This window comes from Bubalus kerabau, chromosome 14, assembly GCF_029407905.1.
Source record: "Bubalus kerabau isolate K-KA32 ecotype Philippines breed swamp buffalo chromosome 14, PCC_UOA_SB_1v2, whole genome shotgun sequence".
NCBI lineage: Eukaryota > Metazoa > Chordata > Mammalia > Artiodactyla > Bovidae > Bubalus > Bubalus kerabau.
Genome location: NC_073637.1, coordinates 49,704,780 through 49,720,178, shown reverse-complemented (window position 1 = coordinate 49,720,178; position 15,399 = coordinate 49,704,780). Strand labels below are relative to the sequence as shown.

At 42.0% G+C, this 15,399-nt stretch overlaps 1 protein-coding gene across 1 annotated transcript in view; it reads left to right on the top strand.

Annotated features, from left to right (window-relative positions):
- LOC129626867 (endogenous retrovirus group K member 19 Env polyprotein-like) overlaps window positions 1-15,079 on the top strand; it is an 83,138-nt gene extending 68,059 nt beyond the window's left edge. The window contains exons 2-3 of the mRNA XM_055546373.1: window positions 2,966-3,014; window positions 11,711-15,079. Coding sequence (XP_055402348.1) covers window positions 2,966-3,014; window positions 11,711-12,206 — 545 coding nt within the window. The 3' untranslated portion in view covers window positions 12,207-15,079. The remainder of the gene's footprint in view (window positions 1-2,965; window positions 3,015-11,710) is intronic.
- Window positions 15,080-15,399: the final 320 nt, after the last annotated feature.

Sequence of the window (15,399 nt, the reverse complement as noted above, 5' to 3'; positions counted from 1 at the left end):
ATTTGTAAGGCCTCCCCAGACAGCCATTTTGGTTTTTTGCATTTCTTTTCCATGGGTTTTAGAAAAGGCAGAGGAACCAGAGATCAAATTGCCAACATCCGCTGGATCATGGAAAAAGCAAGAGAGTTCCAGAAAAACATCTATTTCTGCTTTATTGACTATGCCAAAGCCTTTGATTGTGCAGATCACAATAAACTGTGGAAAATTCTTCAAGAGATGGGAATACCAGACCACCTGACCTGCCTATTGAGAAATCTGTATGCAGGTCAGGAAGCAACAGTTAGAACTGGACATGGAACAACAAACTGGTTTCAAATAGGAAAAGGAGTACGTCAAGGCTGTATATTGTCACCCTGCTTATTTAACTTATATGCAGAGTACATCATGAGAAACGCTGGGCTGGAAGAAGCACAAGCTGGAATCAAGATTGCCGGGAGAAATATCAATAACCTCAGATATGCAGATGATACCACCCTTATGGCAGAAAGTGAAGAGGAACTAAAAAGCCTCTTGATGAAAGTGAGAGTGGAGAGTGAAAAAGTTGGCTTAAAGCTCAACATTCAGAAAACAAAGATCATGGCATCTGGTCCCATCACTTCATGGGAAATAGATGGGTAAACAGTGAAAACAGTGTCAGACTTTATTTTTTTGGGCTCCAAAATCACTGCAGATGGTGACTGCAGCCATGAAATTAAAAGACGCTTACTCCTTGGAAGGAAAGTTATGACCAACCTAGATAGCATATTCAAAAGCAGAGACATTACTTTGCCAACAAAGGTCCGTCTAGTCAAGGCTATGGTTTTTCCTTTCGTCATGTATGGATGTGAGGGTTGGACTGTGAAGAAGGCTGAGCGCCGAAGAATTGAAGCTTTTGAACTGTGGTGTTGGAGAAGACTCTTGACAGTCCCTTGGACTGCAAGGAGATCCAACCAGTCCATTCTGAAGGAGATCAGTCCTGGGATTTCTTTGGAAGGAATGATGCTAAAGCTGAAACTCCAGTACTTTGGCCACCTCATGAGAAGAGTTGACTCATTGGAGAAGACTCTGATGCTGGAAGGGATTGGGGGCAGGAGGAAAAGGGGATGACAGAGGATGAGATGGCTGGATGGCATCACTGACTCGATGTATGTGAGTCTGGGTGAACTCCGGGAGTTGGTAATGGACAGGGAGGCCTGGCGTGCTGCGATTCATGGGGTCGCAAAGAGTCGGACACGACTAAGTGACTGAACTGAACTGACTGACTGAGGGAGAATCCTAGGGACGGTGGAGCCTGGTGGGCTGCCGTCTCTAGGGTCGCACAGAGTTGGACACTACTGAAGCAACTTAGCAGCAGCAGGGTTTTTGTCAACTTTAAGCAAGATAATGCATATAAATAACTAATCCAAGGCCTAGTATATAGCAAATTCTATTTGTTTTATTAAAATTTTTTTGTTGTGGTATAATTACAATGTTGTATTAGTTTCTACTGTACAACAAAATGAATCAGCTACATGTATACACATATCCCCTCTTTTTTGGATTTCCTTCCCATTTAGGTCACCACAGCATAGATTCCCTGAGCTATACAGTAGATGTAAATTCTATTTAAATGTTAGTTATACAACCTATTGTAACACGGTAACCAGCGCATCCATGTAAAAAATGTGCATACACGGTAGCAGGGAGTAGATTAGATGGAAGATTCATTTTATTTAGTGCCTCAGTGTCCAAGCGCCATGAGCACTAAAAATGTAAACCTCCTCCTCAGGGCATGTGACCTGTATGGACAGTTCCCCCCGGGTCCCCTGTTTGGTTTAATGTGCTATGGTCACCATCTTGAAGTTCTTATTAATTTTTTTAACAAGGAACCCATTTTTTTGCAGTGTCCCCAAAATGTATGTAGCCAGACCTATCCCTCCTTAATCAAAGCCCATGTCCCCTTGGAGAAGGTAAGATGGACCAGTCTCTGCCTCCTCCCTTGCTTTTCCCCAGTAGCCCTGGGAAGTAGGTTCAACTCAAGTAGAGGGAGTTCTCCTCCCAGACTTGGTCTCCCGTGGCCCCATATCTCCTCATTCAAAGATACTTTCCCAGCCCACCCCCACAAGTAATGCCGACCCTTAAGTGGAAACCTCCTTGGTTTCATGAGTATGGGTGGGGTCATCTGTAGAGGGTTTTCCTCCAAATTTGTGGGTTTAGGTACTTGTGCTTGATCAATTTTTTATTAGGCGGAAGAGTTTTTTGGACAAGACCAGGGCTCTACTTTGCCACAGTTTAAAAAAAGAGAGAATCTGTGGGTCTTGAAGAAACAGAGGAGGTTCAGGAAGAAAAACCCATAAAATCATTAAACTATCACTTTAGTGGTATTTCCAAGTTGTCAAAACCACTCTGAAGTGTCACTTGCTAAGGAGAAGCATTCCTGGGGTTTTACAGACCCTGGATTGGGAAAGAATTTCTCAGTGAGAGTGCTGAGGTTGTAGTCAGTAAGATGATCCAGTGGAGAAATATTGCCCTTGGACTTGAAGGGTTTGAGTCCTGTTTGTCCAGGTGCAGCACTTGTGTGCAAATGTGTGCACTCAGCCGCTCTGCCACTAGGGTCTGCCAAGACAGGCAGCTGTGCCCTGGGCTGGTGGGCTTAGCCTGGGGGTGGGGGGTGGGTTGCACCTTGCACCTCGCAGGAAGGTGGGGGGAGCCTGGGAGGGGGGCCTGTGGTTCCTCGTGGAGAAAGGATGTGCCTGGAATAACAAAAGAAAGAAATCAAAACAAAACAAACCCGCAGCATAGGAGTTCCAACCAAGCTTAGAAGTGATGAAAGTGAAAAGAAAATTTTAGCTGGAGTTCAAACTGTGGCTAGGGTTATGACAGTTAATAAATCAGTGCATCTGGAAAATGTTCAGTCTCAACAATAAAATTAGGAAGCAATACTTTCATTCGACTAGTGTTATTAAAAAGTAGTAATTATTAAAACATTTATATCATCTTTCTGCAGGCATCTTTTATTTATTCATCATGAGGCTTGCCCTCTCCAAGAAATTAAGGTATGTTGTGTGTATTGATAAAAATGGATTCTGCCACTTACTAACCATGTGGCTTTGGGTGGATTACTTAAGATCTCTGAACCTCTATAAATTGAATTTCACAATAACTGTAATTTTTTGTTATTTTAAAACCTTTTTATTTTGTATTGGGGGATTGCAAAGAGTCGGACATGACTGAAACAACTAACACACTTTCACGTGGCTGATTAACAATGTTGTGACGGGTACAGGTGAACAGCAAAGGGACTTAGCCACACATATACATGTATCCATTCTCCCCAAACTCCGCTCCCATCCAGGCTGCCACATAACACTGCGCAGAGTTCCATGTGTTATATAGTAGGTCCTTGATAACTATCCCTTCAAGTGGTGGTTTTCAAATATTTTGGCAGCAGCCTGGAGTAAAAAACAATCTTGATCACAGTGTAATATGCGACATACACCCATATGTGCATTAGCAAAACAAAGCTTCCATACATTTATCTTGTTTTTTTTGTTTGTTTGTTTGTTTTTCATTGCATTTTATTTAAGAAATACTGGTGGAGACCTACTAAACTGATCTCATAGCTCACTGTTTCAAAAATGGTATTATGGGTTCGTCTGCCCATGAAATGATGTTGTCTCACTATACAGAGAAAGCAGTGGTTATGTTTTGGTGTGCACATTTCCATTCCTGTCATTATGCATGTGTACATGTCTGTGTTTGTATAGTATATGTGTATATAAGAATATTATACTCACAGATTTGTTACCAAGTTTTACATTTAATAATATACCATCAACATACCCTTGTTTTTCTAATTTTTAAAATCTCCTTTATCCTTAAATACTCCCTCAGGTTTGTCTTTGCCTGACAAGCAATCTGTTACCAGGAATTTTTCACATTCTTTGGTGCAGCATCCATGCCTTTCAGGGCCATTTATGCCCTCCTCGGATTATAGAAATTATACCATGGGGTGGGCACTGTAGGTGCTTCATGTACACAGTAGGTGCTCAATGAAGTAACAGGCATTGAACAACTCACTTGTCCCCACAGTGAGCTCAGATGTTAAGGCAAGATGTTCTAAGACCTCTTTCAGGAAATGAGGTCCCAGCTTAGGGCAACTTTCCTATCCAACAACCTGTAACTCTGGAGTTTGGATGACATAGCTGAATTTATTTGGTCCACTGACACCCTATATATTATAGAACCCAAGCTCTGCTATACCAGGAATTTATTCTGTAACCTGAAACTCTGAGTCTTCATTTTTTCGTCTGCAGTGATGACGATCCTAACACCCACATCACAGGGAGATGATGGAACAAATGAACGCTCTTGCACGTCTTGAACATTCTCAAGAGCTGTTGTGAAATTAGTTTTTTCTATAAACCCTCACCTGAATGGGACTTTTGTCCTTTGTAGACCATACTTCAAATCACAGCGTTTTCAAGTTCCTTTTGATGAATAAGTACACCTGGGTAGACATCCTAAAGGAGCTGTATTTTTTTTCAAGTTAAAATTTAGATTTCACTTATAAACATTTTTATTTATATTCATGACAAAGACAACCAATGTACCTTTTGGTCTCTCGGAGTCTGGTTTGTTTTGTGACAGCATCTTCCGACAGAACTTGATTTGTTTCTGGTGAGAACCCCCCCTAAACACTAGTAGATATACTAGAGAAACCGCTAGCCTCTAGACATACCACTGAACATAATTTTAGGTTATGCTGACAGGAAAGGGGATCCTGGAGGCCTGTGTGGTTTATTCATCTATTGGCCTGTGCATTGATTTGTTCAATAAACATTAAGTACTCACTTATTTTTGCCAGACACTGATGCTGCCAGAGGTGCTGGAGTTGAGGTAGTAAGGATGGTCTTTGACCCTGGGAGCTCACATTTCTGTGGAGGAGGCTGACTCGTCAACCGACAACTCTACTCTAATATGACAGGCCTGTAATAACATGGTAACTACTTGTTGAGCTCTTCCAACATGCCAGAGACAGTTGTAGAGCTGAGACTATATTGTGTACACAGAGCCCTTGCCATCGAGAGCTCATACGCTAGTGTTAGGGGAAGAATTATGTTTTGGCAGTTACAGTCATAGAGGTGATGGCAGCTAACTTTCCTTGGGGAAATCATGGAAGACTTCCTAGAGCAGGTGATGTTTAAGCTAAGCCTTAATGGTTGAGTAGGGCTTCCTGGGTGGTTTGGTGGTAAAGAATCCACCTGCAATGCAGGAGACTCAGATTTGATCCATGAGTCAGGAAGATCCCCTGGAAAGGAAATGGCAACCCACTCCAGTATTCTTGCCTGGGAAATTCCACGGACAGAGGAGCCTGGCGGGCTACAGTCCATGGGGTCGCAAAGAATCAGATATGACTGAATGACTAAACAGCAATGATTGAGGAGGGTCTTTGCAAATGAAGGCTATGGAGGTAGAAGCTATGGGAGAGGGTGGATGGGAGAGAGAGGGCTTTCCAATCAGAGGAAGCAGCATCTGTCAATGCATGTGTGGTTACATCTGAGGGGAGTGGGAAGAGATGAAAAGATCAGATCAGAAAGGGATTTATGTACCTTAAAAAGGAGTTTAGACTTCATTCTTTAGATGTAGAGGCTCAACATTGTGAGACTTATACGTTAGAATGATTTTTCAGTAGCAACGAGAAAAATGGATTTCTTTGGGACTGAAGTGGGCAAGAATGTTGTCAGAAAGAAAGGTTAGGTTAGTTATCCAAATGGAAATTGGATAAGTGCTTGAACTAAAAACAGTGGGGTTAAGAACAGAGAATAAGGGATGGATTCAAGAGAAATCTTGGCTGTAAAATCTGTAGACCTTAGAATGTTTGCTGGAGACTTCATTCAGGAGTATTAGGGGCGAATTTAGTGAACCCTAGGTGTCTGGTTTCAGTGACTTAAGTTGTGGATACTTGATGGTATCATAAAGAGACCATAGGAAATTACCCTGTATGTGCCTTTGCTAATTTTCAGGTTGTTGTTTGAAGAAGTCATCACTGTCCATGGTGCGGGCAGACACCTAGTTGACTTGTGCAAGTCCTTTTAGGCTCAGAAGATAGTTTTGACATAGAAGACCTGGGTTGGGAATATCCACTGGAGAAGGGAATGGCTCCCCACTCCAGTATTCTTGCCAGGAGAATCCCATGGACAAAGGAGCCTGGTGGGCTACAGTCCATGGGTTGCAAAGAGTCAGACACAACTTTCACTTTTTTTCAAGTATATATACCTGTATGTATATATATGACCTAACCAATACTGACCCCGCTTGTTTAAGTGACCACTGCATGTGTTTATAGATACCACTTTATTTTTTCTCATTTAAAAATATTTGTTGTGGCTTTCTAATTTCAAAAGTAATACATGTTCATTATTAACAACAAAAAAAGGAAATTTCAGAGAAGCATAACAAAGAATCAACACAGCACCATACAGAGATAACCACATTAAGATTTCCAGATTTTTTCCATGAAAATACAGATAATGTACAAAATTACAGGTAGGTAAACACTTAAACGTTGCTTCTTAAAATTGAAATTGCATTACTTCATGGGGTTTCCTACCGTTTAATAACCTAGTTTTACATTTGATATTCTATGTACTCACTTTAAACTATTCCCAAATTTAACTTAGAAACAGGTCTAACCCAGACACCTGGTCTTTAAACTCCTTCTACACTGAGCTAAAGCCCCTGCCCAGTTAGTGCCAGCCACTACTTTTGAAATCCTTTCCTGTGAGATATCACTTTGTTTACTTTTCTAAAATAACTTTATTTATTTGTTTATTTTTGGCTCTGCCGGGTCTTCCTTGCTGCTGGGGCTTCTCTCTGGTTGTGATGCACAGGCTTCTTTCTGCAGTGACGGCTCTCGTTTCAGGGCACGGGTTCCAGGGCATGCAGGCTTCAGTGGTCGTGGCACACGGGGTTAGTTGCTCCGCAGCATGTGGGATCTTCCCCGATCAGGGACTGAACCTGTGTCTCCTGCATTGGCAGGCAGATTCTTTACCACCAGGGTAGCCAATATCACTTTATTTTTAATGACATGTTACTCCAGCAGTACGGTGTGAAGTTATGTTCCTAGGATCTGGAACCACACCACCTGGGCACAGACCCTGTCTCCATGCCTCACTTGCAGGCTGACCTGGGGCAACGAATAGAACTACTTCATCCCCGAATCTCCCTGCCTCTATTAAATGATTATCACAACTATAGTTGCTTCGTAGTGGTATTGTGAGGATTAAATAAGTTAACCTCTGGTAATTCACTTAGAACATGATGGCCTGCCTGGTACATAGTAAGTACTCTATGACTTGCATTTTATTATCGTGCCAAGAACAGCTCCATGAAGCAGCTCCTCTCAGAGTCCCTGATGCTGCTTGAACGGCGTGTGTGCCTGTTGCTGACATGCAGAGCCCATGCTCTGTGCCACAGCTGTGCATGCATTCCATCCTTCAGTTGCACAGCAGAGTCTCGAGGCCCTGAGTTTAGACAGTGTCATGATCCAGTGTTAAGTATAAAGACACAGAGGTGAGAGATGGTGAGCAACCTGCCCCATGTCCCACAGCTAGTGAGTAGGGGAACCAGGACTACCTAGCTCTAATGCCCATGGATATAATCCAGGCTGTTGCTCAGGCAGCCAGTGACCAGAGCGGCCAGTCATTTCTAGTAGGACACTGGCTGGAAGGGTCTCATTATTCCAACAGCAAGAGCTGCCTTGGATTTCTGAGAGCCTTAGTCCAGTGCCACACAGGAGGATGCGCTGGGACCTAGCAGGTGTCCTTCCCTCAGTGTGCAGGAGAATGATCCCACTTCTCCCTTTATCTCTTCTCCCAGCCGTCCTGTCCATCATGTTGTCTCTCCTCCTCATCCTCTTCTTTCAGGGATTTAAACCTGCTTGTAGAAGCCTCGACACAAAAGATCCAATTTAGCAGGTTGCAAAACATTATAAGACTATGATCTAGAAAAGGTTTCAAATGGCAATTGCCTCAACCATGTTTAGCTGAACCGTGTAAGCCTCTTAGAGGAGAATATACTTTGAATACACATGGCCTGTGTGTGTTCAGCTTATCCATTTCCACATCATCACCTTCATGTCCTGCAGGAACTTGGTAAATATCAGGTCTCATTTTTCATTGTGGCTTTCAGTTAAGTTCTGCACATGCTGCTGAGTGTTAAGATGGATGTTGCCATCTTTCACAAAGCTTTCTCTGAAGCACAAAGATCACAGGCTGTTTGATACAAGTGTGAAATATTACTAATCACACTGTCTTTTTTGATTGCAAGCTAGGACTCTTGAAGGAACTTAGGAGCAAGTTATTGATATAGCTTATTTCTAGGGCGCTGAAGTCAGAAATTTGTGCCATCCCAGATCATTGTTTATCATCTCAAAGCAGACTTGGGACCTATTCCAGCCCAAAAGTCTGCTATGAACAGCTTTCCTAAGTTTGTGGAAGTTGAGTTCTCTAAGCTTAGCATCGAAACACATGTTTTTCTCATGAAGACATACCCAACCTTTAGCAGTCTCTCATGTCATTTTCTCCAGATAAAGAAACCTGGTATCCACCCAAGTCTCACGTGTGCTGTCTTACTCCTGGATATTTGAAAATCTACACAGCAAAAAAAAAAAAAAAAGAGAGAGACAAAACAGATAAACTGAGTCAATCTAGCAGCAATCCATGGCTTTTCTGAAAGGATTCACTCCAGAGATTCTTTACATTAAAAGCTTTTCTTGAAGCTTTAAGGTGATCTAGAAAACCCAATTTACACAAAACTTTTCAAGAACTTATATTTTCAGTGTGTGCTAAGTTGCTGCAATTGTGTCCAACTCAGTTGGACACAGTGGGACACAATTGTGCGACCCTATGGACTGTACCCGCCAGGCTCCTCTGTTCATGGGATTTTTCAGGCAAGAATACTGGAGTCCGTAGCCGTGCCCTCCTCCAGGGGATCTTCCTGACCCAGGGATCGAACCCATGTCTCTTACATCTCTGCATTGGAAGGCAGGTTCTTGGTCACTAGTACCATTTGGAAAACATATTTTGAGTAAAATGCTATTATTTATGTTCAAAATCATTGGTTAGCATAGTTTAAATGCAGATCTGAAAAAAAAAAAAGATCCCTTACATCCATATTTTAAAATATGGTCCTTTGGTACTCCATATTACAAGCAGACAGGTCCACAAAATTTTTGGTTTGAGAGGAAGTGAATTCTCATGGACTCACGTATAGTTCCTGTATTTCATTTTTGAACACATTGACATATTCATGGTGTCATCTTATGAATTTGAAGGTGACTTGAGGCTTCATACAGTACAAGCTCACAGAATCGAGAGAGAAATGTGTGGTTTTGTCTTGTTTTCTTTTAAAGCTACCATTCTCCTGGGTGCTTGTTAAGGACTGAAGGATTTGCAGAGTGCTTCATATACATCTCATTTCATCCTTGCATGAGATTGATGAGGCTAGAATTGATTGTCTTCATCTTGCCTATGAGAAAACTGAGGCTCTTCTAGGTGAAATAATTGGTCCAAGGTCACACAGTTAACTTTATAGTTCTTGATTTAACTGCAGTCTTGTGCTGCGTAAAAGGTCATACTATGAGCCAGTGCACTTTCCACTTGACCTCAACTCTATCTCCAGGCTGAGTCATTGTGTTGTCAGGTAAAGATTCAATGGATACCTATGTGTTGCTATTCCCCAGCAGGTGTAATGAGGGCAGTGGTATCTGTCGTGATTGTGGTGAAGGACAGGAGACATCCTGGATGAGAAGATACTTTCAGAGTACCTTGATATTATGTAAAGAGTGGCGATATGAGCTGGCGTCTCCCTCTGAAAGAGTGGAGGGTTTAAACCACCCTGTATTGTGCTTTTGTGTATGTCCACATACATTATTTCTTGAGAGATCAGGAATGCATCTCATTATTTTAATATACTTCATAGCATCTAGCAGGTTAATGAGTGCTAAGTAAACATTTATTGAATGAATAATAGGGTTAGTAGTTAAAATTTTTTTGAGCCCTTACTGGGAACTCAGGCAGTGTTCTAAATATTCAATATATGGTGAGCTCATTTAGGGGCTTCCCTGGTGGCTCAGATGGTAAAGAATCTGCCTGCAATGCAGGAGACCCAGATTTAATCCCTGGGCTGAGAAGATTCCCTGGGGAAGGAAATGGCAACCCACTCCAGTATTCTTGCCTGGAGAAATCCCATGGACTGAGGAGTGTGGTGGGCTATAGTCCATGAGGTCTCAAAGAGCTGGACACGACTGAGCAACTAACACATACACATACACACACACACACACACACACACACACACACACACACACTCATTTAGTCCTTATAACAGCTCTTTGTGGTAGGCTCTAACATCCTTCCCATTTCACAGATGAGGAAACTAAGGTACCAAGAGGTTGAATGACTTCGCCAAGAACACAGCTAGAAAATGGGAGAAGGAGAATAATAGCTTATGTCCTTTGGCTCCAGAATCTTCTCCCCTAACTATTGTGCCCTAAAGCATCTCTATAAAATCCTGCCTCACTATTTCTCCCACTTGCATTGCAATGAGTAGGCCCCTCCCTGTTTTATTTTTACCATAGCATTTCTCAATGCTGCCGTACTTTATACTTGTTTAATTGTTAGTTTGTTTTCCTTTTTGGTTTATCCTCCTACATTAGAAACGTAAGCTCCAAGAGGGCAGAGGTTTCTATCTTCTTTCTTTACTGCTGTGTCCCTGACACTTATTCCTGACACATTTATGAATTACTAGTAAATATGGAACAGTGCCTGGCACACAGTAGGCAGCGAATAACTCTGCACTGAATGAAAATGACTGAATCATGGGCATGTCTGTAAGTTCATCGGAACTGGCCACTCTTCAGGATCCATCCTGCTGTAATTCTGCTTGCAGTGGTGCTTTTGAATACAGTATAGTAAATGGTAGGTATATAAAACAGATTTCTCTAGGCTAAAGAATGCATAAGAAGTCACCCTTTGCTTCATCAGAACTTTGGTCCCCATGTCTTGCTTTCTTTCTCTTTCTCTCTGTCTCTCTCTCTCAGGCTATTTCTTTGGAGCACAGAGGTCCTCTGTGTTCACTTTCCTGCCCGGGCTTCTGAGACCCTCTCTAGAAGGCGCTCTGCGCCTTCACCCCATCGAAAGGACTCCTGAGGCCTTTGTGAACAGAGCAAGCCCTGTGCAGGGGCTTTATTGGCTTTCTGCATAAGCCAAGGAATATCAGCCTCTTTCTCTCTCCTTTACCTTCTTATTGGTCGACTCCGGACCACCAGGTTCTGGTCCATTAAAGGACCTCAACAGGTGGCGCCCAGTGTGGGGCTTGGTACACATAGGCAGATTCGGACAGAGTGACCCCAGGGCCTATTGAGGCCGATTCGACCCAAGGGGCCCCCCGACATTCAAAATGGAGATGAAACAACAAGAACCCCAGGAAGAAGAAATTCCAGTATGGGCTATGTCCACTCTAAAGATCTCCAGAAAGCACCACCCTCGGCAGCATCACCCCTATGATCTCCCCACTTGGGGACAAATAAGAACCCTTACTAATCGAGCTGAAAATTTGGTCTCTCAACAGGGATTGCCTCGGAGTCCTGAATACATTCTCCTGGCAATGCTCAGTCTTTTGGCCTGTACCTCCCCCCCACCCACCCCTGCTAGAGCTCGGACTAATACCTAAACCCCCTCTGTTACAGGTGGTCGAATGGACAGAGAGAGGACCAATCGTTTCAACTAATGACTCTATACATATGCCCCCTCCCTTCACACCCTGGGGAGGAAGGAAAACTAATTAACATTTCTTTAGGCTATGAAGTCTTTCCGTTGTGCCTGGGCCCAGAGAAATTATGCATAAACACCAACCGACAAACTTGGGCTTTCGGCCTGCCTCCAAAAGAAGAATTTCGGACATTGCTTGGATTATTTACTGCCCTTTCTTTGTTTGTAAACCATGTTTATACTACTGAGACTTTAGGGAAAGAGTTAGGAAAAAATAAAAAAATATTATACAAAGGGTTTACTTATAAAAACTTTACTTATACTCCTGTTCATTGGGACAAATGTCAAGCCAAATCAAAAAAATCAATGTTTGTGGCTAATCATACAATTGTTGATTGGGAACTCCATGGTATGTGGTTATCTGATGGCTCAGATGATATTAACAACACTGTGTGTGATATGGAAGGTCACTGACACTACGATGGAACATTACTATGACAAAGGACTTCTTGAGTGGCTTGACGGTGGATTAGCCCTACCTCATCCTAGGATCGTCTTCGATAAACAGAGTGGGCCTGAACAATGGGACATTTGGAAACTTGCTGCGAATACCAGAACACCGAAGAACTTAAAACTTGGACCAGACATTTCATAGGGACCAGTCGTGGTCATAGTAACTCTTTCTTTCGCTATAATCAGTTATATTTTATATAGGCCTGTGTCCCACTTCCTTTTGTTATAGCCATAGAAAATTTACAGTTTATTAAGACTTTTACGTTCTGGAACTTGTATTAATTGCAAACTATATACTTGTCTTAAAAAAAAAAAGAAGTCAAGAAGTAGATACAGAATGGTAGCTGGAAGGGGTATCAGTGGTAGAAGAAGGTGTCTGTGGGTGGAAAGATTTACAGACCAAGAGGAAGGAAGATGTGAGTGGAGGTGATTGATGACTCAGCAAAGGGAGACAGGAACTGGTTCAGAGAGCCAGTGAAGGGGCCAACCTCTGAGAAGGTGGAAGACTGCCACTGCTTCTGAAAAACGCAAGAGGAGGTGATGGCTGGTAATAATGCAGAGAGATTTGAAGTACAGAGAAATTGACAAAGACCCTATTGCATGCCCTCCCTTGATTTTCTCAGGATAATAGCAGGATGAAGGTCTCTACAGATGATACTTAAGAAAACTCTGATTTAAAAAATGATGTCAGATAAAATGATGGTTTGCCACTACTGAAACAGGGAACAGGGGACCAAACTTCACCTCATTTAGCACATTCATTTCTTGTAGGCAGTCAGTAACAATGACAGGTAGTCAAGACTGGGATATAATTAGTGTGAAATTTCTCTGTGACACTGTCAGGAAAAGGAGGTCTTGTTTGATAAAAGAGCACTGACGTAGGCTGTTTTCATTGACTACTTTTATTGGAACAAAGCAATTGCTTCATGCCTTGATGTTCCTATAGGATCAACCAAAGGTTCAAGACAGTTGGAAAAAAAGGACATCTTCCCTCCCAAAGTGATGTATGTAGTCACTGACTTTCTTAGACCAGGAAGTCACTTGTGATTCCTGGTTACTTGTGGCAATCAGATGCTGCTCTAACTAACATCACCAACTATATTGTTCTAGTCAGTCTAACATCTGCTTCTAATTTATTACTCAAAATTTGCTTTTGCACCCTTTCTTTGTCTTCCCAATATTCTCTGAGACACTAATTTTTTCTCATTCTTTTCTTATTGGCAATCATTTCTGTTTTTCAGGAATTCTCCTACTCAGGAACTCACTCTTTGTATTAGTTATTGCTGAATATCAAAATTACCCCCAAATTTAGATGCTTAAAGCAACAAACATTTATTATCTCATAGTTACTGTGTCAAGAGTCTGGGAACAGATTAGTTGATGGCTTTGGCTTAAGGCTTCTCACAAGGCTGCAAAGGAGTCCTGGCTTGAGCTGCAGTCTCATCCGAAAGCTCTCCTGGAGGAGCATCAACTTCCATATTGACTCCTCCATGGGGCAGCTCAAACCTGGTAGCTGGCTTCCTCAGCAAGAGAGGCAAGAAAGAAGTCAGTCTTTTTGTAACTTAATCTTAGAAGTGACATCTCATCACTTTTGCCATATTCTATTCATTAGAAATAAGTCACTAGGTACATCCCACATTCAAGTAGAGGGAGAAACTTGAATATCAAGAGGTGAGTGGGGCTTCCCTGGGGGTCCAGTGGCTAAGACTTCATACTCTCTACACTGGGGGCCCAGGTTTGAACACTGATCAGGTAACTAGATCCCACATGCTGCAGCTAAATATCCTGCATGTCTCAACTAAGACCCAGCACAGCCAAATAAATAAATAATAATCAAAAGAGGTGAGGATCTCTGGGGACCATTCTTGGAACTGCCTGCCAGTCACACTGGTGTCTCCCCGCTAACCCCTTGCAACTAGCAATAGTAAATCAGCTATAGCTCATTGTTGTCATCACTCTGCATAGACAAGCTATACTCTCCCAACCTTCACCCCATTAAATTTGGTTCAGATGTTGGAACTGAGGCCACTGCACATGCACCAGGAGAATATGAAATGATTTATTGCTCACATAATGATGCTTTCTAGGGAGATCAGGACTGGTTCCCAAGCTGGTCCAGTAAAGGAGAAAAAAAAAAGACTTGAAAGAGCAAAGAGAAGAGACTGATATGTAGTTTCATGGTGGTTAGGGGGTGAGTGGGATGAGGGTCCCTGTGTGTGGGTCAAGGCTTGTGTGGTTTGAACTGCCTGCTGGCAGCAAAGGATGCCACATGTGGGCTTTCTTATCAGTTTTCCCAGATGTACAGCAGGAGGGGAAAAGGAAGTGGTAGGGCTTGAAAACTGTCAGCAGTCAAATATCAAAAACGGAGTCAGACTCTTTATTACCCTTGAACTTCAATGGATAAGATCAGGTATTAAGATTCTAAGGTCTGATTCTGTGGTGGATCTGATGATTGATTATTTTGTGTTTGAACTCACCCACTCACAGAAGCACATGCCTAAAAAAGTGAGTAGACTATAAATGTGTCCACATAGTTTAAAAATGTTCCAATAGTTTTGTCCTCAAAATAGTCACCTTGGGGAATCTTTTCTCCTCCAAATCACAATGTTATGATTTATCTAAAATATATTGGCATTTTGACAGTTGTATTCAGCAAGATTATATTTTGATAAAAAGAGCTCAGTGTTTTTCAACTTTTGCTTTTCAGTTTTAAAATGATTTTTCTTTGTTTGCTACATCTCTTCTTTTTTAGAATTAACTTTATTAAGGTATAATTTACATACAATAAATCAAATTTATACATTTTGATGAATTATGACAAATATGCACACCTGTGAAACTATTGCCAAAATAAAGATACAAAAAATTTCCATCACAACAAAAATTGTCCTGTGGACCTTTGCAATCTATCCTTGCCTATCCCCCAGTCAGGTGAGGCGGCCGCTTTCCTGCTTTTTTGTCACTGCAAGTTGTTTACCTTTTTTTTTTTCAAGTTTTATAGAAACTAACTTACGTAGTGCGTTCCATTTTGTGCCTTTCACTTCACCTAAGTGAAGAGGAACTAAAAGGCCTCTTGAAGGTGAAAGCAGAGAGTGAAAAAGTTGGCTTAAAACTCAACATTCAGAAACGAAGATCATGGCATCTGGTCCCATCA